Source organism: Phascolarctos cinereus, unplaced genomic scaffold (assembly GCF_003287225.1).
Source record: "Phascolarctos cinereus isolate Bilbo 61053 unplaced genomic scaffold, phaCin_HiC Scaffold_4;HRSCAF=312, whole genome shotgun sequence".
Taxonomy (NCBI): Eukaryota; Metazoa; Chordata; class Mammalia; order Diprotodontia; family Phascolarctidae; genus Phascolarctos; species Phascolarctos cinereus.
The window spans coordinates 662,050,170-662,076,714 of NW_027555847.1; the positions used below are offsets into that span (position 1 = coordinate 662,050,170).

Here is a 26,545-nt window from a genome sequence, read left to right on the forward strand (position 1 = left end):
CCCTTCGCTATCCCCCGCTCTCGCTCCAACTGTGTTGGGGAGGGAGGACCCAGGAGTCCCTGCCCCCGAGTCCTCATGATCCCACGCTTTCTGTAACAAGTTACCACCGGGTGGGGGGGGGGGCAGAAGTCCCATTCCTCACCACCCTCTCCCACGTGGCTAGAGAAGGGAGGGGAGTATCCCAGAACCCAAGAGTGTTGGCTCTCCAGCTCCTTATCATCCCCCGCTCTCTGCTCCCATGGAGCCAAGGGTAAGGGTAGTGGGGGCGGGGAGGAGGTGCCAGATCTCCGCCGGGCGGCGACGACAAGCAGCGAAAGCCTGTCTGCTTGCCTGACTGCCTGCCAGCCTCTCTCCCTGCCTCCCTCCTCCTCCCGGTAGCTCTCCCAGCCCCCGGGCGGTTGTCTGGGATTTAGCCGAGGGACACGGCTGTTGCTGTGGAGCAGTCCTCGCCTCAATCCCAGCCTGGCCCGGCCTAGCTGGTGCCGGTGGGCTGGGGGGGGGAGGGGGGAGGCTCTCAGCCCCAGCTGAACTCGGGCCACCCCCTCCCTTTTCCCTCCCTCCGTCCCTGTATCTCCCTCTCCCCTCCCTCAAGGGCCAGGGAGCCGGGCCCGGTAGGGGCATGAGGCAAGCGGCCACTGGGTCAAGCTCGAGGTGGTAGCCACGGTGCAGCCATGGCCAGGGCCAGCCCGGGCCGCAGCACCCCTGCCGGGGACCCCGAGCGCCAGCAGCGATGGGGCCTCCTTTTCGATGAGCTGGACAGCAACAAGGATGGCCGCGTGGACATTCACGAGCTGCGCCTGGGGCTGGCCCGGCTGGGTGCGAGGACCCCGGACAGCGCCGGCCAGGTATGGGCACTCCTGTGGGTGGTGGGCAGGTGGGCAAAAGGTCAATGGCATCCCATTCCCAGCCAGGGAGATCCTATAAGCCTACATTGACACCCGTGGGACAGGTCCTCCACGTCCTCCTCCACCCTAATATCTTAGTGGTACCAGTCTGCCCTAGCAGCACCTGCCAAAGGCTGGAATCACTCCCTGGTGGTGTCCATCCCCAGCCTAGCATCTCCCTGGTAGTGGCCTAGTTGAATGGAACTTAGCCCCAGGCAGTGCTCGTCAGGATCTGGAATCATCCCATTTACCTTCTCTTGTTTGGCATGTCCCTGCTGGTACCTCCCAAAGGTGGGAAGACCCTGAGTAGTACCCCAAAATTACCCCAGGGACAGTACTCACTGTGGTGCCTGTAAATGCTCTCTCCCAAGCAGTACCTTCCCCCAGTCTGGCATTTCACAAGTCTCTTCTCACGGTTCTCATCAGAGTCTGGAATCATCCTAGGCTACCTGCAGAAGCCCCTTGGGAGATAGAGTCCTCTCCATCGTTGCCATCCCTAGCTTCTGATGAAATCCACTAGGTCAGGGGAGGGAAAGCAAAGTGTATGTCAGTATTACCAGCTTGGTTCAGACAGTTGGCCCCAGGTGACTCACACCAACATATCTGTGAGCCACAACCCACCAGCACCAACTGAGGGGCAGAGACCCCATCATACGAGCATTTACATGGGGCTGGAAGGGTCTTTAGAGACATTCTAGTCCAGCCTCCTCATTTATCTGGGCCTGGACGGAGGCCCAGAGAAGTTGTATAAGGGTTACCATTTTTAAGACCCAGGGGCTTGTCCAAGGTCACACTAGTAATCAGTTGCCAAGAATTCGAACCTAGATCTTGACTCCAAATCCAGGGTTCTTCTCACCATATTGTACTGCCTCTCCAAACTGGGTCAAATGTGGGGGGTGGGGCAACCTTTAGTGCCATCTAAAGACTGATGTCCCCTGGGGCATTTAACTCTTCTTAAGGGCCTCCAGAGACCCTACAGTTTAGCCCTTCCTTTCCTCCTTTCTTCAGTAATCAACAGGCTACTGTTGGAAGATAGCTGAGCTGGTCCCGTCTAATAAGAACACAGTTCCCTGGGGAAGCTGTGCCCACTTGGCTTTCCCTTCCTTGAGCTTTTTGGTCATGGGACTTAGTGAGCCTGATGCCTGGAATGTAAACACAGAGCTGGTTGGGGATGGGGGTGGGGGTGGGGTGTTGGGCCACCCTGCCTAGCTTGCATGCAAGACTGTGTGTGTGTGTGTGTGTGTGTGTGTGTGTGTGTGTGTGTGTGTGTGTGTGTGTTGGAGGTGGGGGTCCAATCCTGTCCTCCCTCCTTCCTGCTAAGGAAAGGCTAAGGCAAGGGCAGGATCTCCCAGAGAGTGCATCTCTCATGAACTGGGCTTCATCCCTGTGTATTCTTAGAGAGCGGAAGAGCCTAGCATCAAGTTGTTCAAGGACTGTTATCCCCATTTTGGAGGCCCTGAGATTTGTTCAAGGCCACTCTGGTAATAATTTGCAGAGCCAAGATTCAAACTCAGGCCTTTTAACTTGAAACCTTTTCTGTTACAACATATTGTTCCTCATTTTTATCCTCTCTCAGTCAGTTTCCTCACCTATGAAATGGTATTACCTATCTACCAAGACAAGTACTTTGTAAACCTTGAACTACTAGAGAAATGAGAATGATTGTTATTTTAACTCAGGCCTGTTTCTGCCACTGAGAGTGGGAATCTAGCTGTCCGGAGAGGGCTGGGGGACTTGAACATCTGGGTTTTGGCTCCCAGGATCTGGGAAAGGGGAAGCTAGAGTATGCTAACCTTAGTCCTCCTCAATCTCCTCCATCCCCCAAGCAGAAGGAGGAGAAGGGTGGTCTGCTGTGCTAGCTGATGGCCCAGTTCCCAGTGACATTCTTGTAGCTCTAGAAAAAAACTAGAAAGATAGTGGGAAAAGCATGGATTCAGAGTCAGAAAACCTTCGATCAATTTCTGGATCTGCCGTCTGCTACCTAGGTGACCTTGGGCAAGTCACTTCCACATAGTGGATCTGTCTTCTCACCTAAAAGGATTGGTGATCCTAATGAGATGATCTCTAAGATCCCTTTCATGTCTAAATCCTAGTGATTTAAGTACAAGGCAAGAGGGGTCCCTTCCTATGAGCCCTGTGTTGACTGTTTCCTTCCCTTACAAGCCCCATCATGATTATCTCCCCCCCATCCCCAGGACATTCTACAGGAGGGAGACATAGACCAAGATGGGGGCCTGACTCTTGAGGAATTCACCCGCTACCTGCAGGAGCATGAGAGAAGGCTTCTGCTCATGTTCCACAGCCTGGACCGGAACCAGGATGGTGCGGCTAAAACTGGGTTGGGCTGGGCTGAGAATTCTGATACGGGGGACTCTTCTCTGCCCCTTTCCCTTCTGCCCCAGCCCAGGCTTCAGGGAAGCCATTGGTTGGGCTCAGGCAGGAGACAATCCAGGGTGACAGCCCTGGGGGGAGAGAAGAAGGGGGGTGGCTTCTTCCTGGTGACTCACAGACTATTTTGAGAACAGCCCTTGGGGCCCTTCCTTTCCTCCTTTCTTTATTCTCTCCCTCCTTTCCCAGAGGTTCCACCTACTTCTTTGCTTCCTGCGATGCCCTAGGGCCCTAGTTCCTAGAGCTCATTAAATCCCACATGCCCCTCAGTCATGATCTATGGCTCCCCCTCAATCCCAGCATGTGAGAAGCAACATGGTGGAGTAGACGGAACCTAGGGTTTTCCATCAGGAAACTCTAGGCTCAATTCTTTTCTCTGCCTTTTCTCACTCCCTAGGTGACCTTAGACAAGTCCCTTCTCTTCTCTGGGCCTGGTTTCCTCATCTGTAAAGTGAGGAGGTTGGCTTGCAATGTCCCCCTTTATCCCAAATATTTTGGTCCTTTAATCCCCTGTCTTGGCTAGTTGCTTACTATTCAGTCCCAGCCTCTGGTCTCCTAGGCCCTTTCTCCTAGGTTCCCACTTTGATCCCAAGCCCCTGGGAAAAGAGTCCTTCCTACTTTCTTTTGTGACTGTCATCTCTTCTAATTCATCAGTCCCTACTTTCCTCTCACTCAAGATCAAGTGAATTCAACCCATGGAAACCTCTTTTCCCTATTACCCTCCCAGGCCATATAGATGCCTCAGAAATCCAACAGAGCTTCCAAGCCTTGGGTGTTTCCATCTCTTTGCAGCAGGCTGAAAAGATTCTGCACAGGTGAGTGTCCTAGGTATCCAGAATCTGTGTCTACACTCCCATCCCCACCACCCTGAAGCCAAGTTTCTCCCTCCCCCCCAAAAAAACCCTCAATCTGTGCTGTCTTCTCCACCTCCACCATCCTAAACCAAGATGTCTCTTCCCTTACCCATACACACATAGCCTGAACCCATGTTTCTGGGTCTCCCTCTAGCCTGAACTCAGGTGTCTGCCCTCATCCCCAAGCACACACACACAACCTAGACCCAGGTGTCTACCCTGCAGCCTGAACCCTGGCATCCACCCCCTCCTCCCAATCCCCAGCCCGCCCTCCCCTCCCTCCCTTCCCAGCATGGACCGTGATGGGACAATGACCATTGACTGGCAAGAATGGCGAGACCACTTCCTGCTACAGCCCCTGGAGAACATGGAAGACGTGCTGACATTCTGGAAGCACTCCACGGTGCGCTGCCTGGGGGCACGGTGCCTAGGCAACTAGAAGGAAAGGGTCAAGGTCATACCCTGGGAGGGGAAAAGAGTGCTCTGAAGAGGGGGAGGACCAGAAGCTGAAAAGTCAGATGCCCAGGTTCCCAAAGAAAGAGAGCTAGGGTCACACAGGACAACTGGACCCCAGAGAAGGAGCCATTCTAGGTCAGATTTCCCCTTTCCTCCTCACTCCCCCCATCTCCAAGGCTCCTCAGGCCCTAATCCCCTTAGAGGATTTACCATTCTTCTCTGTTTCATTCGGGCATTGAGGAACAGAGTTCAGAGGCACCAGGACTCTCAAGCTGGCAAACCATCTGGGGAAGGCCCCAGGGTGTGAGGCCCCCTCCTACTTCCCTGTAACCTGGGGCAAGGGCAAGGATATCCCTGGGCAGGATCCCCATCTGGGGTTGGGGCAGGGGATGGTGGTGGAGATTTGGTTGGCACTTGACAGTAAAATCTGGTAGGGTCCCTTGATTAGGATCTGTCAGGCTGAGGTAGCCCCTGAAAGACTCAAGTGGGAACCCGTAGGTAGGATCCAATAGTGAGATCTTAGCAGATCCTGGAGTTGAATGTCCTGGGCAGGACTCAAGGGGGCTCTGCTGGGTAGCAATCTTTAAGTGATGGATCCCATGAGAGAGGAGGATCTCCTTACCAGAGCGACACACCTCAATTCCTCTTCCTACCCCTGGTCAGGTCCTGGACATAGGTGAATGTCTCACAGTGCCAGATGAGTTCTCAGAACAGGAGAAGCTGTCAGGCATGTGGTGGAAACAGCTGGTGGCAGGAGCTGTGGCGGGGGCTGTGTCACGAACGGGCACAGCTCCACTTGACCGGCTAAAGGTTTTCATGCAGGTAAAGGCCAACCCTTCCCCTGATAAAGCCCATCCTCAGCCAAAGTCAGGGAACATCCTTTCTTCCCCTAACCTAATTCCCCAATCATTAGGCATGGAGGCCTTAGATCCCAATCCTGGGTCCTGTGTCCAAAATCTTTTGGAGAGCCCCCAGGTTGGGAGATTTTAAAGTTGGCCTTGCCTTCCCCTTGTCAGGTTCATGCTTCCAAGACCAACCAGCTGAATGTCCTAGGGGGGCTTCGGAGCATGGTCAAAGAGGGTGGCATCCGCTCTCTGTGGCGTGGAAATGGCATCAACGTGCTCAAGATTGCACCTGAATCTGCCATCAAATTCATGGCCTATGAGCAGGTGAGTATAGATAGGGGCACATGTGTGATTGCTGTGAGCAAGTATATAGTTGGATTGTGGGGATGTGATTGACATAGAGAAGCATGTTATGGGCATGAGAAAATATGTGATTGGCATGAGGGAAGAGGTATCTGTTCCCTTGCTTGCTGCCCCTTGGCAGGACATTGTCTCTCCAGGAGCTGGGCAGGGAAAGAAAGAGGGAGGGCCCCTCCAAAGGGATGGTTGACACAGATGCCAGAATCCTGACAATCCCCTGTGAACACCTCAGATCAAGTGGGCGATTCGGGGGCAGCAGGAGACGCTGCGGGTGCAGGAACGCTTTGTGGCAGGGTCCCTGGCTGGGGCCACAGCCCAAACCATCATCTATCCCATGGAGGTGAGAGAGACCAAGGCCAGGGAAAGGATTGGGCTTTTCACTAGGGAAGGCTGCCCAGGGGGGCATTAAGAGCAAGGCACCTCTAGCCACAGGCTCCCTGGGAGGTCAGAGCAGCATTGGCGGGGAGGTCTGGGTACCATCTTCCCTTCTGGAGTCTCTGACTGTAGTTATTCAGGAGAGTATCAGCTTGACTACCACACAGCAATAGGATACTGAGGTAGTCGGTCTTCCAGAATATGGCTATTCTCGGGGATAAGTCATGTGTATGTAGTTATGCTGGAGTTATCTGTTTGAGAAAGTAACTGTGGCAGGCAGAGCTATAGGGGTAGCCATTGGTAAGGAAGAAGGGGGTACTTAACTAATTGAGGACTGTCTCAAGTTTGGCTAATCTAGGATGTAGCTGGCCTGGGGGATCTGACTCGGTTCTTTATAACTGTCCCAGGGGTAGTTGTTTCGGATGTACCTGTTGTGGGGCTACCATTTGTCTTAGGGCTAGCTGTTCTATGTCTGTTCCAGGGATACTTGCTGTGGGAGTAGTTCCTTCAGGACTAGATTATCAGATTCCCTGTCTACTTGTTCTGGACAGAGCTGAACATAGCTGTTCTGGGGCCTCATTGCAGGTGCTGAAGACACGGCTAACCCTCCGTCAGACTGGCCAGTACAAAGGACTGCTGGACTGTGCGAGGCAAATCCTAGAGCAGGAGGGGCCCAGAGCCTTCTACAAGGGCTACCTGCCCAACGTCTTGGGCATTATCCCATATGCAGGAATCGACCTGGCCGTCTATGAGGTCAGTCGGTCCCTCCCCTTCTCTATGGAGCTAAAATCCCCTGGATACTATCCTGGACCTCCCCTCAGCCAAGGACCCCCTCACTATCCCCCTCAGGGCTCAATGCTGCCTCAATTTATCCTCCAGTAGCACAGGAAGACATAACTCCCAGGGAAGGCCCATGAATTGGGCTGTAAAGGCGCTTTGAGATCCCCAGCTCTGGGTCCTCCTTCTCCAGACTCTGAAGAACAAGTGGCTCCAGCAGGACAGCCACCACTCGGCTGACCCAGGGATCCTCATCCTCTTGGCCTGCGGCACCGTTTCCAGTACCTGTGGCCAGATCGCCAGCTATCCCTTGGCTCTGGTCCGAACTCGCATGCAAGCTCAGGGTGAGTGAGGCCCAGAGGGAGGGAGGAAGGACAGAACAGAGGATTCACCCACCTTGGGGCCAGGGTGGACATCTTAACCTCCTGGGGCTATAAAATCATAGTTATAATATAAGAGCTGTAGGCTAATCTCTCAGTCACTTTTTGCAAGCCCGGGTCATGGAAAAGACAAGGTGGAAGGACAGGGCTGGAGGAAGTCAATAGGTTCCTGGTTCTCCTGGAGGTTCTCCTGGACTGTGGAATATCGTTCTGGCCCCTCCATTCTCCTTTCCCACCCACTGAGGGCTCCTGGTGCCTGACAGTCAACAGGGTAAAGAAAAACAAAATCCAATAGAACCCCTGGGGCTCCTTAAGGCAGCCCGGGCAGCACCCAAGGGCAGCAGGGCTCTCCTAACTGCTTTGTTCTACTTCCAGACTCTTTAGTGGCTGGCGTTTGGGGATTGTCTGTGGGTTTAGTTTCAATGTTTTTTGTGGGACTTGGGCTTGGGGGTTATCCATGTATTCCCAGTTTCAGGCTTCTTACTTTTCTGAGAACAGTTATTATGGGTTTGCATTTTTAGATTATCTGCTTATGCCTACACTTGGTGGTGCGTCACCCTGAGGTTTCCTTTTCTCAGGGTAGTGTGTCCGCCCTACTTCCAACCTTTCCCTGTAGGCACAACTTATGGACGATTATTGAGGGCCAAATAGGAGTCTGACAGCTCACTGGGTCTATCTGTGGTTTCTGAATTTTCTCTGTGGGGTATCTGTCCCCCGGGCCTAGCTGCTGCTCTCAGCCTGTTAGGTCCTGACTTGAATCTAACCTCCCTCCATCTAAGGCTATAGCATGCATGCCACCCTCCCCATCCACCAGTCCTAGAGTCTGGCCCTAAGGAAGGTCAGGGAGGGGTTGGACCTGAATCTCTGAGCAGAATCTGACTGCTGCCCTTACACTGCCTCTCTCTCAGCTTCTGTCGAGGGTGCCCCACAGCTCACCATGCTGGGCCTCTTCCGCCATATCCTTTCCCGAGAGGGGGTATGGGGCCTGTACCGAGGCATCGCCCCCAACTTCATGAAAGTGATTCCAGCTGTCAGCATCTCCTATGTCGTCTATGAGAACATGAAACAGGCCCTGGGGGTTACAACCAGGTGAGGGGCTGGGGGTTCCCCCCTTCCTCTCCCTGCTGGATCCTGTCCCTTCTCTTCTGGATCCTGGTGATAAGGCCAACCCCCTGTGCCAGATTTCTTGGCTGCTCCTAAAGCCTGCAACCAGCTGATCTACCCCAACCTGGTCACTGACACTGGATCACCGGAGGAACCTGTCCCAGGATCTGCTCTGCATGGCATTGGCATTGGATTCCCAACCTCTGGTGGAGGTGGGGACGGTGGTGGCACTTTACCCCTACCTACCCACTGCACTGACTGGGAATGATCTGGTCTTCTCCCCAACCCTCTCCCTAAACCCCTGCACTGCAGCACCACTGGTTCCCCAATGGCAGTGTAAATTCCCTGGACCCTTCCCCTATCCCCTGGCTCCCTCCCATGGTAGTGACACTGTTGTGCTCCAGCCCTGACTCCTCCCCTGTCACCACAGACAGATCAGCCCAACGCATCTGTGGGGGAATATAACATGGGGGAGATATACTAGCCAATCCCAGCTAGAGGGAGGGGACCCTATGGCCCCAGGCAGAGACCCTCCAGGAACCCAGAGCTGAGGATGAACCTTCCACTAGTTTCTCTCACATCCCCTTTTCTTTCCTTCTCCCATTCCTCAGCCTTAGGTAGGAGATGAGTTTGAATAGGGTTGAAAAGGGACCCAGGATAGGGCTAGGACCTCCTGCTGAGCCATACTTAGGTCCATGTCCCTCTCTCCAGCATCCTCAAAACACACACATTCCAATCATGCAGAAAGATAGATAGAGAGAGAGAGAGAGAGAGAGAGAGAGAGAGAGAAGAGAGAGAAGAAAGAGAAAAAGAAGGAAGAAAGAAAAAAGAAAGAAAGAAAGAAAGAAAGAAAGAAAGAAAGAAAGAAAGAAAGAAAGAAAGAAAGAAAGAAAGAAAGAAAGAGAAAGAAGTCTTAAAATCATCTGACCCAGGTCTATTTTTCTATTGGGGTAAGAAACAGCTCTTCTCCCAACACACACACACACACACACACACACACACACACACACTCTCTCTCTCTCTCTCTCTCTCTCTCTCTCTCTCTCTCTCTCTCTCTCTCTCTCTCACTCCACACCCTTCCGCATCCTCTAGGGAATCTCTGTAGAGACTGCATTTTATAGGTGGATTCTGAGGCTGGGGGTGGAGGTGAGGTCTGAGAATCAAGGTATTAAAAGGTCTCCTCCCTGTGAAAGCAGAGAATCTAGTACCTGTGGAGAGGCAGTATCCAGAGACCCCTCTTCCCTTACTCATGCTCCCTAACCCCCAAGTCTCTCTGCCTGTGTGTACATCATTTCAAAGGGAAACAAATGAATACATTTTTCTAAGTCTCCAGGGCCAGCCCGTGTGGTGTCTTTTTTTGGGAGGGGGAGGGAAGAGGGTTCAGTGGGGGCTTCAGCAGGAGCTTCTGTGAAAAATTTACCATCCCTGGGGCAGAATTGTGCCTGAGGCAATGTCATGGGCCAAAAGAGGTTTGATAAGAGCAGAGGATTGCCTCCTGCCTCAGGTACAGTTGATGTGAGAAAAGAGATAGTCTTCCCCAGAGAGTCTAAATCAGGGATGGGGAACCTATGACTTTGAGGCCACATGTGGCCTTCTAGGTCTTCAAGTGTGGCCCTTTGACTGAATTGATTTGACTGAATCTATTCAAAGGGCTATACTTGAGGACCTAGAGGGCCACATGTGGCCTCAACCACCGCTACTCTAGTATATACCCTTGCAGCACAGCCTACCCCTCCTCAAACCCAGAGCCCTTCTTCAGGAAGAGGCTGGTGGTACACGTGTGTGGGTGATGTCAGTCTCCCTCCTCCCTCTGCCCCAGAACTGGGACCTTTGAGCCAGTAAGGCAGTCAGTCTATCTGGCCTCATTGCATAGGTCTGCAGACAGACTAAGGCTCAGGACCATGGGCTGGAGGACCCTGAGAGGCAGAAAGCACCATGCTCCCAGATGTTGGTATCCCAAGCCCTAATTATTTTGCCTTGAAGCATAGATAAAAGCTAGGGGAGCCTCCAATCTCTGCCTGGGGAAGCCTGTGATGGGGTGGAGTGGAGCAGAAACATGGAAATGCCACAAAATGTGGGAAGAGCATCACATAAACTGTGGTAAATAGCCCCTTGCACTGTCTGGGCCATATTTACTCATCACTGTGAACCCCTGAACTAGGAGTCAGAGACTCAAAGAATGTCCTAGCTAGAAAAGATCTCATTGACAATGTTTCCTCAAAGATGGGGAAACTGAGGGTCAGAATCAGAAAAGAATATTCTCGAGGAAGGTCATACAGTGAGTTAGGAGCAGAGATTTGAACCCGGATCTTCAGATTTCAAGTCTAGTACTTTTCACCTATCTAGGAGATTAGACCTGGGTTTAAATCTCAGTTTATGCCTCGTAGTTGGGTGAGGTCAGATAAGCCTCTTTGGCCCTCAGTTTCCTGACCTATAAAATAAAGGGGTTGGACAAAACTGGAGGTTCTTAACGTACAGTCCATGGACCCTTGGGGGTTGTTGGATAGATTTCAAAGGATTCATTAATTTAGTTTTTAAAAAAATATTTTGGTAACTATTTCAATATAATTAGTTTCCTTTGTAATTCTATGCATTTCATTTTATGCATTTAAAAACATGATTCTGAGAAAAGGTCTTTAGGCTTCATCAGACTGACAGCCAAAGCTGGGAGGGGAGGGGAGGTGGTGTTCTGGGACACACACAAAAAGGCTAAGAACCTGTCTAGGTGATCTCTAAAGGCCCTTCTAGAAGCTGGTGGTAAATTATTGTGTAAGCGGCACCAAGAAAATAGAAGTTCAAATTCCCATTGTCATTTGATTTTTACCAGCTGTGTGAATCTGGGGCAGGGTACTTGACCTCCCTAAGCCTCAGTTTCTTCTTCTGTAAAATGGGGATGGTAGTCCCCGTAGCACCTACCTCACAGGGTGATTACAAGGAAAGCGCTTTGTAAATTTTAAAGCACTAAACCTCAACTATTATTAACAATATATGACCCATTTTAAAGGGAAAGGAATAACATTTATGATCACCTGGGCTGGCCCAAGAGGCTTATCAAATTTTAATAATACAATTTATTGATAGTATTATTAAATATTATAAATAAATATAATACAGTGAAGTTGGACTGACTTTTTCCTAACACCTCAAACATTCTATAGGTCTGCAACTTTGGGGAATTTTACTCCCTCAAGTTAGATATCACTCTAGTCCCCAGGGTAACAGAATTCGGTGACTTCACCAATGATTCTGTGACATCATGCCTCCTCCCCAGGGAGGGGGCCAGGGTTCCAAGGGGTCCCTGACTTCCTGTGCTCCAAAGTGGCCAAGTGATAGCAAACCAGAGCCCTGGAAGGAAACCCACTGTCCCAAGCCTCTCCTCCCCCTCCTCCCCCGGCCACCATGGACACCCATGACAGGGATCCCAACACTTGCATCCAGAGCTTTGGGCCCCACCCCTACCACCAGGAGAAACAGCAGGTGAACTCAGGGCCAAGGCCAGACAACGGATCTCCAAAGCACCCATTCCCAGGGTGGGGGGGTTGGGGTGGCAAAGGTCACATTGCCATGCCCTCTTCATAGATGTCTTCTGCAAACAAACAGTGTCTGGTTTTGTTTTTTGTTTTGGTTTGGTTTTTTCATGAGGCAGTTGGGGTTAAGTGACTTGGCCAGAGTCACACAGCTAGTAAGTGTTATGTGTCTGAGGCTGGATTTGAACTCAGGTCCTCCTGACTTCAGGGCCAGTGCTCTATCCACTGCGTCACCTAGCTGCCCCAAGCAGTGTCTAGCTGTCTGGCTAGGTCCCATGAGGGAAGGAAGGGACTCATGGGATGGTTCAGAGCATAAGACAGGATGGCAAAACAGGGGCCAGGGCCAGGCTTTACATCTCAGTCCAAAAATGTATCCTAGAAGAGGTAGCCATTGAGGAGATAACCAATCAGGGTCCTCTCAACCCCAGTGATTAAAGTCTAGGGGACCATTTTCTATGGGTTGGGGTATTGATCCGGTTTATGGAGACCCTGGGACTTGGTCTGACCAGGTGCTAGACACTGGTGAACAGCTGATGGTCCCTGTAGAAGTGTTGCAGGAGAGCGACCAAGCAGCCTGGTGGAAGTTCCTGGTCTCAGGGGCTGTGGCTGGCGCTGTGTCACGTACTGGGACGGCCCCCCTGGACAGGGCTAAAGTCTTCATGCAGGTGCGGACAGCCCAGGGATACCTACAGGAACTGGTCTGGAGGCAAGGCTGGAGAGGGAGGAGGGCAGGATAGCAAAGTGGATGGGGTTGGTGATGAAAGGCAGACTTCAGAACTGATTTGGGAGTGGGCATGGGGATGGGCCAGGGACTGGGCACGGGAATGGAGACACCTTCTCCCTGTGTACCCAGGCCTATGCCTCCAAAACAAACATCATGAACTTGCTGGGGGGCATGCGAAGCATGATCCAAGAAGGCGGAATATGCTCCCTGTGGCGGGGAAACGGCATGAACGTGCTCAAGATCGCACCCGAGTACGCCATCAAGTTCTCCGTCTCTGAGCAGGTGGGCAAGAGGCTGAGGCTCTTCCCACATGCCTTCTGAAGACCCGGACTCTGACCCTGACCTAGGCCCTCCCTCCTGCACAGACTCTGAACTACACTTTCACCTCTTCTAGACCCCAAATCTGTACCTGATCCAGGTTCTGACCTTCACTCCCAATCTTATTTTTATCCTAATTCTCACCTTGTTTCTGACCCAGGCCCAGTCACTCACCCTCACCCTCATGTGTGTACTATCCTTCACTCAACCCCGACTCTGACTCTGAACCAGTCCTACACCCCTCTTTCTTTCTTTTTTTGGGGGGAGGGGTAAGAACTCATATTCTTTACTGACATTGCAAAGAAAGGCTAAATCTTTTTTTTTCCACTTTTTGGTGAGGCAATTAGGGTTAAGTGACTTGCCCAGGGTCACACAGCTAATGAGTGCCAAGTGTCTGAGGCCAGATTTGAACTCTATACCTCTCTTAACAGTCCTCCAAGTGCCCACCCTTTTTATCATCCCCTTGTCCAATAGTACCCACAACATGTCCATTTCACCTAGGGTCCACTTCTACCCTTTCTTCTGTCCAGCCTTTTGTGGCTAAAGGAGCAAGAGGTTACAGGGATGGCCCTGAGGGTTTGGGAGGTCAAGAAAAAATTTTGGGAGGGGACTCTGGGAAGGAATTGGGAGAGGGTTGAAGGGTAGGGATAGAACTATTGGCTCTTCCCTTACCCCCTGTTCCCCTGTCACCTCCTCACTTCTCATAGTATAAGACTCTCTTCTACAACCAGAAAAACCCACAGCCCTTTCAAGAAAGAATCCTGGCTAGCTCCCTGGCAGTGGCTGTCTCCCAGACTCTCATCAACCCCATGGAGGTGAGCTCCTAACCCATGGTTGCTTCTATCTAATTAGGCAGGATGGACTGACTGGGGGACAGAATGCCTGGGACCCATTCCCCCCCAGAATCTTTCAGATCAAGCCAATTTCTCTGGGGCTTTGCATGACAAGGCTAGGGGACAGGATGTCCAATTCCTTCTGAGTCACATGTCCAAGGACATTCTCCAGGCCTAGGCACCTCATAGAATCACGAGATTTTAAGCTGGAAGAAACTTTAGGAATATCTAGTCCAACGTGAATATTTTATAGATGAGGAAACTGAGGGCCAGTAAATGAAGGGACTTGCCCAGAATAACATGGCTAGTAAGTAACAGAGCATGGATTTGAATCCAGATCCTCTGACTCCAACTCCAGGTACTGAAGACCCGGCTGATACTCCGGCGGACAGGCCAGTACAAGGGGCTACTTGATTGTGCGTGCCAGATCCTAGGGCGTGAGGGAACCCGAGCCTTCTATCGGGGCTACTTGCCCAACATGCTGGGCATTGTGCCCTATGCCTGCACCGATTTGGCTGTCTATGAGGTCAGGGACCCCGGGCATAGGCTGCTGGGCCTCCTAGTGATGGGATAGAGGATCTCTGAGGGAGTGGGGTCTCAGTGAAGGGATGGGGGTTCATTGAGGGCAAGGAGAAGGGCTTAGAAAGGAGAAGGACACTCAAGGACACAGAAATCTTTTGGCCCAACACTGCCCCCTCTACTTTTTCCCCTCCTTGTAGTCGCTTAGGTGGGTCTGGCTCTACTTAGGGTTCGAGTCAAACAATCCCAATGGGATGATCAGCCTATTGTCCATCACACTGTCCAGCACCTATGGCCAGATGGCCAGCTACCCCCTGACACTGGTGCGGACAAGGATGCAGGCCCAAGGTAAGACATCCTCTAGTTTGATCTCTACCTCCCCACTGTTAAAATACCCACTTTTTCAAAATTCCAGTGGGTACCAGAGGCTCAAAACATCTGTGCTGTAGAAAGGGACTTGAGATCCCTCCAACATCAGAAGGAAGCTGGGGGTCCAGGAAAACAGAATTGTGGAAGGGATGGACTTCCAAAGTAGGTCATAGAGAGGAAGCACCTGAGGGTGGGAGATTAGATTGGCTTCACTTCCCCCTTGCTGTGGATTGGCCACCTCTTGGGACCCTGCTAATCAAATCCCATTTCTACTTATTCCCTTTGGTGGGGCACAGAGAGGAACCCCTGACTATATATGACTTCTTGCCCTGATACTGATCCTACTCCTTTGCCTATACTTCACAGACACCGTGGAGGGCTCAAATCCCACCATGCGAGGTGTCTTTGGAAAGATCCTAGCCCAGCAGGGCATGCCTGGCCTGTACCGGGGGGTGACTCCCACCCTCCTGAAGGTGCTGCCAGCAGTGGGCATCAGCTACGTGGTATATGAAGCCATGAAGAGTGTTCTGGGGGTGGCTAAGAGCCTTCCCTCTTGTCTGGAGGGCTAGAGGGCCAGAGACCCCCAGAAGGGGCTGGGGAGGATCTAAAGGATCAGGCCCCCCACCCAGGGAGCCTGGCAGGGTTGGGCCAAGTAGATTCTAGGCACATGAGGCCAGCTCAGAGTCCTTTCCAATGCTCTTAGCCCTGGAGCGTGAAAGGCAGGAAAGACTCTACAGTGAGGTCCATTTCCCAAATCTTCCCTGGGGGTTGGATGGGATTCCCCAGGCCCAGATTCAGGTTTGGAGAAGACAGTGAAAGTGGTGATAAAGGAGTAAAGTCAACTTTTGTGTGGCATCTCTATATGTGGCTGAGCTGTGGGGTGCGGGCCAAGTGTACCTGAATCATAGGAGGGAAACTGATGACCCGTGATGGCTGTGGGACAACACTAGAGCCTGGACCTCTGTGCTGTGTCAGGGGAGATGGAAGCCCAGGAGGCCTAGGGTTGTGGGAAGAATGGTGGCTGAGGACAGCTGGACTACAAAAGGGGTGCTAGTGTCCAGGTTACCTGGAACGTGCAAGGGAAAATGGAGCCCAGAACACTTGGGTTGTGGGAGGGAAGCTGGAGGCCCAAGTCACAGCCTCTCATTTCCATTTTCAGCAGGGTTTCTAAGACTGATTGCATCAGGGTAATTCTGTATCTGTAGTTTACCTCAATTTTTAGCAAAGCATTGGGCAAGGTCTCCCATTCTATTTTTGTGGGAAAGATGGAGAAACACGGACTTGTAAAGATCTATGAATTCAGAAATAGTTGAATGGTTGAGACCCAAGAGGAATTATTAATGATTCAATGTAAATTTCGAAGATAGTCTCCAACAGACTAGGGATCTATGTGGTTGAACATTTTTTATCAGTGACTTGGGTAAAGAGATGATACAAAAGTGCTTAGGAAGAGCTAACACTGGATAACAGAGGTGGGATTCAAAAAATTCCCAACAGGCTAAAACTTTGGGCCTAATCTAATAAGTTGAAATGTAATAGGTAAGGATGAAAACTTAAAAGTCTTATATTTGGGAATGTTGGGGGTGTACTCATAGGTATTGTCCTGGCTCCTCTTTGTCACTTATTGATGAGGCCTTTATGATGTCACCAATGTCACAGGATCATAGAATTAGAGCTAGCAGGGATCTCAGTCACCATCTAGTCTGACTCACACCCAAAAGAAAACCCCACTATAGCATACCTGATCATCTAGCCCCTGCTGAAGACCTCCAAGGAGGAGGAATCCAGCACTGAAGCAGCTCATTCCCATCTTGGAAGTTTTTCCTGACAATCTGTCTAAATCTAGCCTCTTTGCAACATTGCTCCTAGTTCAAACATAATCCTGCTTCTAGACATGACAACCCTTTATATACTTTAAGACAGCTCTCATGTTCCCCCTTTCACCTTTCCCCCGAGTCTTCTCTTTTCCAGGCTAAGAAACCTCTGTCCCTTCAGCTGATCATCATATGTCAAGGCCTAAAAACTTGACTTTGGTTACACTTCTCTGTTACACTCCAGTTAATGAATAAATGTCCTTAAAAGATGTTGCCCAGACCTGGACACAGTACTGTAGGTGGTCTGTCAAAGGCAGAATATGGTAGGATGATTACTTCCCTTTTCCTGGAAGATATGCTTTTCTATTCAGCCAAAGATCAAATCAACTTTTTGGGCTGACACATCACACATATTGAGCTTTCAGTCCACTAAGATCTGTGGTTCTTTTCCAGAACATTTGCTGTCTAATCATTCATCTCCCACCTTATACTCATAAAGTTAATTGAGATGGGATGGGAGAAGCAAGCACAAGGCTTTACATTTATCCCTATTGTTTCATCTTAATAGATTCAGCCCAATGTTTGTGCCTGTCAAGGCACTGTTATGTAGTGTGTTAGCTTTCCCTCCCATTTCTGTGTAATTTGCAAATTTGATGAGCATACCATCAATTCCTTTACCAAAGTCATCTATTAAAAAGGTTAGCCACAGTGGATAGAGCACCGGCCCTGAAGTCAGGAGGACCTGAGTTCATATTTGGCCTCAGACCAATCACTTGACACTTACTAGCTGTGTGACCTTGGGCAAGTCACTTAACCCCAATTGTCTTAAAAAAAAAAAAAAAAAGATTAACCAGAAATAGAGCCAAGCACAGAGCCCTGAGATTTTCCAAAGGAGACCATTGCCACATTGATATTAAACCATGAATAATTAATTACTTTGTGAATCTAGCCATCCAACCAGTTCTAAATCTTTCTGATTGTATAATCATCTAGTCCCTATCTATCTCCTCAAGAATAGTATGAGAAACTTTATTTTAAAAAAACCTAGGTAAATTATCTTTAAAATCTAGATAAATTATCACCACAGCATTTCACTCATTTAGTAATCCTGTCAAGAAAAAAAAAAGGAAGTGAGGTTTGTCTGGCATAACCTGTGCTTGATGAAGCCAAGCTGGTTCTTTGTAATCACTGTTTCCATTTCTAGATGTTCACTAACCATCTCTTTAATGATACATTCTAGAACTTTCCCAGGAATTGTATTCAAGCTCACTGGCCCCTACTTTTTCAGACTCTGTTTTTCTCTGTCTCTCTCTGTCTCTCTCTGTCTCTCTCTCTCTCTCTCTCTCTCTCTCTCTCTCTCTCTCTCTCTCTCTCTCTCTCTCTCTTTCTCTCTCTCTCTCTCAATTAGGATATCTGTTCTTCTGTAATCTTGTGTTACCTCTCCTATTTTCCATCATCTTTCAAATATCATTGACAGTCTCTAAGTAATCAAAAATGCCAATTCTTTAGGGACCCAGGAAGATAGTTCATCTGGGCTAGGTGACTTGAATTCACTGAATTCATTCTTCTACTCCTTGAATCACAGCCTGTCTTGCTGTCTCCTTCCTTATCTTGGGTTTCAACTCCCTATTAGTCATTTTTATTCTGTTATTCCGTACAGAAACAATTAAAATAAGTTAAGCAGCTCTGCACTGTCTCTTTGGTAAATTACCATCATCCTATCCAGCCCTAAAGATCCATCCCCTCTTTTATCTTTTTCTTCCACTACAGCTAGAAAGCAAACAAACCAAACCTTGGTATGTGACTTAATGGATAAAGAGCTGGGCTTGGAATCAGAAAGACCAGCCTCAAATACTTCACTACCAGGGCAAGTCACTTAACTAAACTCTGTCTACCTCAACTGTAAAATGGAGATAAAAACAGCATCTACCTCATAAGGTTTTTGTGAGGATCAAATGAGAATATTTATTTAAAAAGTACTTAGCACTGTGGCTGGCCCCGAGTGATGCTATATAAATGCTTATTCCTTCTTTTTTGTAGTCTATGGCTTCCCTCACCAGCTTCAACTCACTCTGAGCTTTAGTATTCCTGACACCATTTTTACAGGCCTGTGCCATGTTCCTCAAGCCACCTTATGTTACCTGGCCTTATTTCTATCTCCTGTACACATCTTTTTTTCCCCTTTTTTAAACTTTATTAATCTATTTTGATTTATCAATGATCACTTCCACAAGCTTTTGAGTTTTTAATTTTCTTCCCCCCTCTCCCTAAGATGGCATGCAATCTGATATAGGCTCTAATATTTCTATTCTATATTTTCACATTAGTGATGTTGTAAGGAAGAATTAGAACCAATAGGAGGAACCACCAGAAAGAGGAAACAAAACACAACAGAAGAAAAAAAAAGGCAAAAATATATTTTACTCTGCATTCAAACTCCATAGTTCTTTCTTTGGATAGGGATAGCATTTTCCATCATGAGGCCTTTGGAGATGTCTTAGATCCTTGCATTGCTAAGAAAGGTTAGTCATCGTACAATGTGGTTGTTACTGTGTACAATGTTCTCCTGATTCTGCTCACTTCACTCTACATCATACCATACAAGTCTTTCTAGGTTTTTCTGAAGTCTGCCTGCTCATCATTTCTTACAGCACAATAGTATTCCATTACGTTCATATATCACAACTTGTTTGGCCATTCCCCAATTGATGGGCATCCTCTCAATTTCCAATTCTTTGCCACCACAAAAATAACTTCTATAAATATTTTTGTACATGTGGGTCCTTTGTCCATTTGTATGATCTCTTTGGGATATAGCCCTAGAAGTGCTGGGTCAAAGGGTATGTACCTTTTTCAAAATTTTTTAGGCAATTGAGGTTAAGTGACTTGCCCAGGGTCACACAGCTAGTAAGTGTCAAGTGTTTGGTCTGAGGCCAAACAGCTGCAGGAAGATTAGCACAGTGTGCTAACATAAATAAGAAGGTAGCAGGAGGACACTTAGATGTCCTTAGTGAATTCAAGTCCCCAAGGCCAGGAGTGTGGTATTGTAGCAGAATGCTAGACTTGGATCCAGGAAGACTTGAGTTCAAATCCTGCCTCTGATGAGCTGTGTGACCAGTGGTAATTCACTTTCAACTTCTCTGACCTCTCTGAGTTTTCCTCATCTTTACCTCCCAGGTAAAGTATGGTAAGACTCAAATTACAATGTGACTCTTCAAACTTTCAAACACAAAAAATGTTTGTTATGGTGATGGTTATAATCACATCCTCCTTTAATCATGCGTTCAAGGAACTGGCAGAGACAATTGCTGAGCCACCGTCTATATCTCTTTGGGATATAGCCCTAGAAGTGCTGGGTCAAAGGGTATGTACCTTTTTCAAAATTTTTTAGGCAATTGAGGTTAAGTGACTTGCCCAGGGTCACACAGCTAGTAAGTGTCAAGTGTTTGGTCTGAGGCCAAACAGCTGCAGGAAGATTAGCACAGTGTGGGAGGTGGGGGCCTATAAGAGGGAAGAAGAGTTTGTCTGGATTTGGGTCTAGATACAAATATTTTCTGTTTTGCTTTTTTTTTTTTTAATAAAGCCTGTCTTATATTTGGTATGTTGTTAGCCTGAGTGCTTACACAGGAGCTGAGAAGGTATTTTCTTCCTTTCTTTTTTTTTTTTTTGCCTTTCATATAGACACCTAGAAGTATGCCAAATTCTTATGTTCCCAAAAAAAAAGTCTGGGTGGGGGCACTAGCTAAAGAGAGTATTACATGTTTAAAAAAAAGCACCATAAAATTAAACCTAGTCTGTGCAAAACCAGTGATATGATTCCGAATTATGATTTAGAAGTTCAAAAAAAATCAATTTTACAAGCATTAGGTGGAGAAGGCATGGCTAGAAAGCAGCAATTCCTTTGAAAAGGATCTGGGGATTTCAATGGATTACACATGTGCTCAATATGAGTGGGCACTGTGATATCAGCAAAACAACTTGCAATACAGCTGCAGGAAGATTAGCACAGTGTGCTAACATAAATAAGAAGGTAGCAGGAGGACACTTAGATGTCCTTAGTGAATTCAAGTCCCCAAGGCCAGGAGTGTGGTATTGTAGCAGAATGCTAGACTTGGATCCAAGAAGACTTGAGTTCAAATCCTGCCTCTGATGAGCTGTGTGACCAGTGGTAATTCACTTTCAACTTCTCTGACCTCTCTGAGTTTTCCTCATCTATTAAATGTGGAGAGTAATACCTAAAGTACCTACCTCCCAGGTAAAGTATGGTAAGACTCAAATTACAATGTGACTCTTCAAACTTTCAAACACAAAAAATGTTTGTTATGGTGATGGTTATAATCACATCCTCCTTTAATCATGCATTCAAGGAACTGGCAGAGACAATTGCTGAGCCACCGTCTATGATAAGTGAGAGATATCATAGCACTGGAAAAGAGCAAATATCCTAATTTAAAAAACAAAAGGATTAGAATATAAATTAATAGTCTTGTGAACTTGACTTTGCTTCCTGGAAAAATTCTAAAATGTATAATAATATCTATAATGTGTATAATGCTATTATGTCACCGTTTAAGGTTTGCAAAGCATTTTTTTATGTTTATCTCATTTTATGACATTATTAAAGATATGGTCAGTGACTAGTCAGAGAAGGGAAGCACAATCACATAGAATAGCTAACACACTGGATGACAGATTTGTTGTCATTGTCCAGTCATTTCAGTTGTGTTCAACTCTTTGTGACCCCATTTGGGGATTTCTTGGCAGAGATAGTAGAATGGTTTGCCATTTCCTTCTCCAGCTCATTTTACAGATGAGGAAACTGAGGCTAACAGGGTTAAGTGACTTACCCAGAGTCACATAGCTAGTAAGTGTCAGAGGCCAGATTTGAACTCAGAAAGGTGAGTCTTCCTGACTCCAGGCCAGGCACTCTTATTCACAGTGCCACATGGATTGAGAAAGATCTTGGCAGTTAAGTGAACTGGGCTGAATCTAACCAGATGAAACTTAAGAGGGAAAAACACAACGTCTTACCCTTGATTTCAAAAAGTCAACTGAAGAAGTACAAGCTGGAGGTGACATAGTTAGACTATAGCTTTTTTGGAAAAGACCTGCGAAATTTAGCAGAATACAAACTCAACCTAAGTCAAGTGTGACATGATGGCCACAAAGCTAATGTAATCTGGGGCTGCAAGAGAAGCATAGATTCTAGGAATGAAGAGGTGACAGTTGTTCTGAAGGACATTGATAAATCAGAGAACATTCAGAGAAGGGTAACCAGAATCCATGCCATTATGAGGATCAGTTGGAGAAACTGGAGATATTTAGCCTGGAAAAGAGAAGACATGGAAGTACATGATAGCTGTCTCCAAGCATTTGAAAGGTTCCCGTGTGGAAGAGGAATTCATTTGGCTTTGTTTGGCCCCAACAGACACAACTAGAAGAAATGGATACAAGTTTCCAAGAGACAAGTTCAGATTTGAGGTAAAGAAAAACTTCTTAGTCAATTCAAGATTGATTGAAATAATAACTTGGTCAAAGTTGCAGGATATAAAATAAATTCACACAAATTGCAAACGTCTGTACATTGCTAACCAAACAACAAAAACAGAGAAATTCCATTGAAAATACCTATAGAATATATAAAATCTTATCTACCCCCCCAAAAAAAGAACTATATGAATACAACTATAAAACTTGATAGAAATAGAGAGTTAATGAATTGAGAAATATTAATTGCTCACAGGTGGGCTAAGCCAGTGTAATAAAAATGAAAATACTACCTAAATGTTTTTATTCAGTGCCATATCAGAGGGTTACTTTAGAGAACTAGAAAGAAAGTAACAATTTATCAGGAGGAACAAAAGATCAAAAAGCTCAAGGGAAGTAATAAAAAGAAGTTGGAAGGAAGCGGAACTAGTAGTATCCCATCTCAAACTATATTACAAAGTAGCAATCACACAAAAAAATGGAAGTTATTAAAAAAAAAGTAGGTCAATCAGTGGAACAGACTAATGACATAATGTATAAAAACAAAACCTAGTAACCTAGAATTCCATAACCCAAAGGACCACAAATATTAGGATAATGATTCATCATTTAAAAAAACAAAAACAAAAACAAAACTGCTGAGAAAACAGGAAAGCAATTAATCAGAAATTAGGTTTAGATCAATACCTCATACCATACAGCAAAATAAGCTCTAAATGGATACATAAGTTAGTTATAAAGGGTTACAATACAAACAATTTAGAAGAGTAAGGAAGAGACTCCCTTTTGGATCTATGAATAAGGAAATAATGTATGACCAAGCAAGAGAGAAAGAGATTCACGGAAGATAAAATAGACAACTTTGATTCCATATCAGAAAGCTTTTGCATCTGAAACTGGAAGGAAAAGAATTAGAAAAAAATCATTGCAGCAAGTTTTCTAGTAAAGACCTCATTTTTGAGCTATATAAGGAATTGATTCAGATTTATATGAATAAGAACAATTCCCTGATTAACTGTCCAAGGATATGAGTGGTTTTCAAGGCAAGAGGAAGGAAATGAGGATGTATATACTTTCTACTATGTGCCAGGAACTTGCTAAGCACTTTACAAATATTACCTCATTTGATCCTCCCAACAATTCAGTGAAGTAGGTGCTATTATCAACTCCATTATACAGTCGAAGAAACTGAGGGAAATAGAGATTAAGTGACTTGCCCAGGGTTACACAGCTAGTAAGTAAGTGTCCAAAGCCAGATTTTAACTCAGGTCTTTCTGACTCCACGCCCAACATTCTATCCCGCTATACTACCAGCAGCCTCCAAGAGGAAGGGGGAAAATAAACTATCAGCAGGCATATAAAAATGTTGCAAATCACTAATATTTAGAGAAATGAAAATTAAAACAAGTCTGAGGTTCTATTTCATACCCATTACAATGGCAAAGATGACAAAAAGGAAAGTGATAAATGTAGGATGACTGAATTATGCGAAAACAGGCATATAAGTGCACTATTGGTAGAACTATGAATTGATGCAGCCGTTCTGGAAAGCAATTTGGATCCATAGCTCTGAACTAAAATATGCAGACCCTTTGACCAAACAATACCACTATTAGGCCCAGGGCCCAAAGAAATAAAAAAGGAAGAGGGATCCACATGTACCAAAGTATTTATAGTAGCTTTTTGTATTGACAAAGAACTGGAAACAGAGTGTGTACAAGAGTGGAATAAATTCATGTATACATATATACATATATACATATGTATGTACACACACATACATACACACATATATACATATATACACATACATATATACGCACATATATACATATGTGTACACATGCATGTATATACATATACATACATATGATGCTATACTATTGTGCTATAAGAAATAATGAAGGGGATAGTTTCAGAACAACTGGAGAGGTTGATACAAACTGATGCAGAGTGAAGGGAGCAAAACCAGGGGAACAGTTTATATAATAACGCCAAAAAGACAAACCACTCTGAAAAATTTAAAAGCTGATTAATGTGACGGCCATTCATGATTCCAGAGGACTGATGCATGCTACCTACTTCCTGAGAGAGATAATGATACGTTTCTGGACATGGTCAATGTGGGAAATTGCTTTTACTTGATTGTGCATATTTGTTCAAAGGATTTTGGTTTTCTCCCCCCACCTAAGGGAGCTGGGAAAGAAAATAAATGTTGCTAATAGAAAAAATATAAGAGAAAAACTATAAAACTAGAGCTGTCCAAAAGAGGAATGGACTGACTTATGTGGCAGTTTCCCCTCATTAGAGGTCTTCAAACAGAAATTAGATGACTACTGGTTGGATGTGTTGTATTGGGTATTTCTTTTCAGGTATAGGTTGGACTATAAGAATTTTGAAGCCTCTTCTAATTTTAAAATTCTGTGATTGTGGAGATAACCTATATTCTGTACAGATAATCCTTCTATAATCTTCCCCCATCAGAAGACCTCTGGAGCACTGTTTAGTTCTGGTGCTTAGCATAGCACTTGACATATAGTAGGCGCTCAGTAAACGCTTATTTTCTTCCCCTTACGAGGGCTACATTTTAGGAAGGACATTGATAAGCTACAGAGTGTAGGATCTTAAGATGATGTTGTGTGAGTCAATGAAGAGTTAGGAGAGATGAGATCTGTCTTCATGTGTAAGCGTGATGCTCCCCTCTCCCATTCTCTGATCAATTTGAAGAGTTTATCTATCTTCCTATAGAAATATGTAGATATAGAAGTTTCCTATCTCAAGAAGACAGAGAACTTGTAATTAGATTTCAGAAACTCAACCTTCCCTAGATGGTTTGGCTGGTTTGGAGCTACTCTTTGGCCCTTCCTAGGGCATGAGGTTCAGTGACTGCCTTTGCATGTGGGATGATTTGGTAGGTTAGAACCCAAGAGGACTGCATCTTAATGGAGGAGTCATCCCTTTGCAAGAGCCTTTAAAAGTGAGCTATTTAGCCTCTTTCCTCTTTCTTCCCTTGTACCTTTCTTCCAGAATGCAGTAGGGTGGGGGAAAGCATCTGCCTTCCCACTCCTTCTCCCCGAGTAACTAATGATGACTCTAGGCGAAAGCATGTAGCAGATGCAGGCCTGTGCTTACTCACAAAGCCAGAGAGGAGAGTTCCTGAGAATGGACATTCCTAACCCAAGATAAGTCACCAATAAGGATTGTTATGAAGTATCAAGAGGTCTTACAGAAGCACATGGCAGAAACTGTCATGTGATTATCCCTGTGGCCTGAGAAAGAAAAATCTTAGACAATGTTCTTGAACCCCAATCTCTTGAGTAGGAAAGGCAGGGAAGTTTATTCCCTTGGAAATATGATACCAGACCCTGGAGGCAGCTAGGTGGTGCAGTGGATAGAGCACTGGCCCTGAAGTCAGGAGGACCTGAGTTCGAATCTGGCCTCAGAGCAAACACTTGACAGCTGTGTGACCCTGGGCAAGTCACTTAACCCCAATTGCCTAAAGATAATAAATGAATGAATGAATGAATGAATGAATGAATAGATAAATATGATACCAGAACCTAGTTTTCCAACTGGAGAAGAAAAATTTCTTGGGTTGTACTAGTCTTGTGTGTTGCCTTATGACAAACCCAAGTCCAAGAGGTCCTGAACAGCCTATCTCTTGGAAAAAAGAGAATCACCATGTGGTTGCTACATCTAGAAAGCAGTAAGGGACTTAAAATCATAATATAGTTGAAAGAGATTGACACCTTGCCATCCTCCACTATTACAATAAATTATCCATATAATAATGCAGCTCTGATTGGAGGAAGTTGCCTATCTAACAGTCCCAAACCATGTTTGTCTTCTACTGACAGTGCAAATCACAAAGAGCTCTGTAGATTTGGGAGTGACATTTCCGGACATGGACAATGTGGGAAATTGTTTTTGCTTGATTGTGGATATTTGTTACAAAAGAAAACCTGGGACTTAACAGACTGTTGGATTGTCGCCCTGCTAGAAGCCCCGAATTTAGTTCCTTCTCGGGGGAACTACTGCGGGTACTTTATGTATTTGCTATATCTACTTATGTGTTCTTGTCAATGCTTTTTTTGCCTGTCAGTACATTTTCTGCAGGGTGAAAAATTCCTGTCCTATGTCTGGTATAAATTTATTAACTTGAGTGCTTTTATGGAAACTGAGGGCCCCTTTTATGCTCATCAGAGGAAACTATACATGTGAAAATATTCAGAGACTTTACAGAGAAAATAATGAGTGGGAGCCCAAGAGGGAAAAGAGAAAATGATTCTTTGAAGGTCAACCCTTAGAACAGTCCAGGGGGCAGCTAGGTGGCACAGTGGATAGAGCACCAGCCCTGGAGTAAAGAAGACCTGAGTTCAAATTAGGTCTCAGACACTTGACACTTCCTAGTTGTGTGACCCTGGGCAAATCACTTAACCCCGATTGCTTCAAAAAAAAAAAAGGATAGCAATAAAAATTTAGGGGGCAGCTAGGTTGTGCAGTGGATAGAACATGGGCTCTGGAGTCAGGA

General features: G+C 46.5%; 2 protein-coding genes across 4 annotated transcripts; both read left to right on the plus strand.

The window, feature by feature from the left end:
• The first annotated feature begins 295 nt into the window (after positions 1 to 295).
• On the plus strand, positions 296 to 9,212 carry SLC25A23 (solute carrier family 25 member 23). 3 transcript variants are annotated; one of them, XR_002321495.2, is made up of 11 exons: positions 296 to 845; positions 3,080 to 3,206; positions 4,000 to 4,087; positions 4,418 to 4,529; positions 5,246 to 5,404; positions 5,599 to 5,751; positions 6,020 to 6,127; positions 6,748 to 6,915; positions 7,133 to 7,283; positions 7,432 to 7,590; positions 8,228 to 8,317. XR_002321495.2 is itself a non-coding variant. In XM_020971435.2 (10 exons), the coding sequence occupies exons 1-10, from the start codon at positions 672 to 674 to the stop codon at positions 8,410 to 8,412; spliced, it is 1,425 nt and encodes a 474-aa protein (XP_020827094.1). In that variant the 5' UTR covers positions 296 to 671; the 3' UTR covers positions 8,413 to 9,212. The 3 variants fall into 3 exon arrangements, 2 of the variants coding, with proteins under 2 accessions (XP_020827094.1, XP_020827095.1); XM_020971435.2 differs by lacking the exon at positions 7,432 to 7,590 and having other exon boundaries at positions 8,228 to 9,212; XM_020971436.2 differs by lacking the exons at positions 6,020 to 6,127; positions 7,432 to 7,590 and having other exon boundaries at positions 8,228 to 9,212.
• Positions 9,213 to 11,697: 2,485 nt separating this feature from the next.
• On the plus strand, positions 11,698 to 15,421 carry SLC25A41 (solute carrier family 25 member 41). The gene is made up of 7 exons (XM_020971437.2): positions 11,698 to 11,900; positions 12,460 to 12,615; positions 12,804 to 12,956; positions 13,700 to 13,807; positions 14,184 to 14,351; positions 14,545 to 14,692; positions 15,080 to 15,421. The coding sequence occupies exons 1-7, from the start codon at positions 11,823 to 11,825 to the stop codon at positions 15,280 to 15,282; spliced, it is 1,014 nt and encodes a 337-aa protein (XP_020827096.1). The 5' UTR covers positions 11,698 to 11,822; the 3' UTR covers positions 15,283 to 15,421.
• Positions 15,422 to 26,545: the final 11,124 nt, after the last annotated feature.

What these genes read in the sequence shown, in the direction of transcription:
- SLC25A23 (XM_020971435.2), top strand. Translation starts at nt 672, where the DNA reads ATGGCCAGGGCCAGCCCGGGCCGCAGCACCCCTGCCGGGGACCCCGAG. An exon ending in CCTGGACCGGAACCAGGATG is followed by an intron (nt 3,207 to 3,999) that starts GTGCGGCTAAAA and finishes TTACCCTCCCAG; the next exon opens with GCCATATAGATGCCTCAGAA. An exon ending in AATTCATGGCCTATGAGCAG is followed by an intron (nt 5,752 to 6,019) that starts GTGAGTATAGAT and finishes TGAACACCTCAG; the next exon opens with ATCAAGTGGGCGATTCGGGG.
- SLC25A41 (XM_020971437.2), top strand. Translation starts at nt 11,823, where the DNA reads ATGGACACCCATGACAGGGATCCCAACACTTGCATCCAGAGCTTTGGG. An exon ending in AGTTCTCCGTCTCTGAGCAG is followed by an intron (nt 12,957 to 13,699) that starts GTGGGCAAGAGG and finishes CACTTCTCATAG; the next exon opens with TATAAGACTCTCTTCTACAA. An exon ending in CTCTCATCAACCCCATGGAG is followed by an intron (nt 13,808 to 14,183) that starts GTGAGCTCCTAA and finishes CTCCAACTCCAG; the next exon opens with GTACTGAAGACCCGGCTGAT.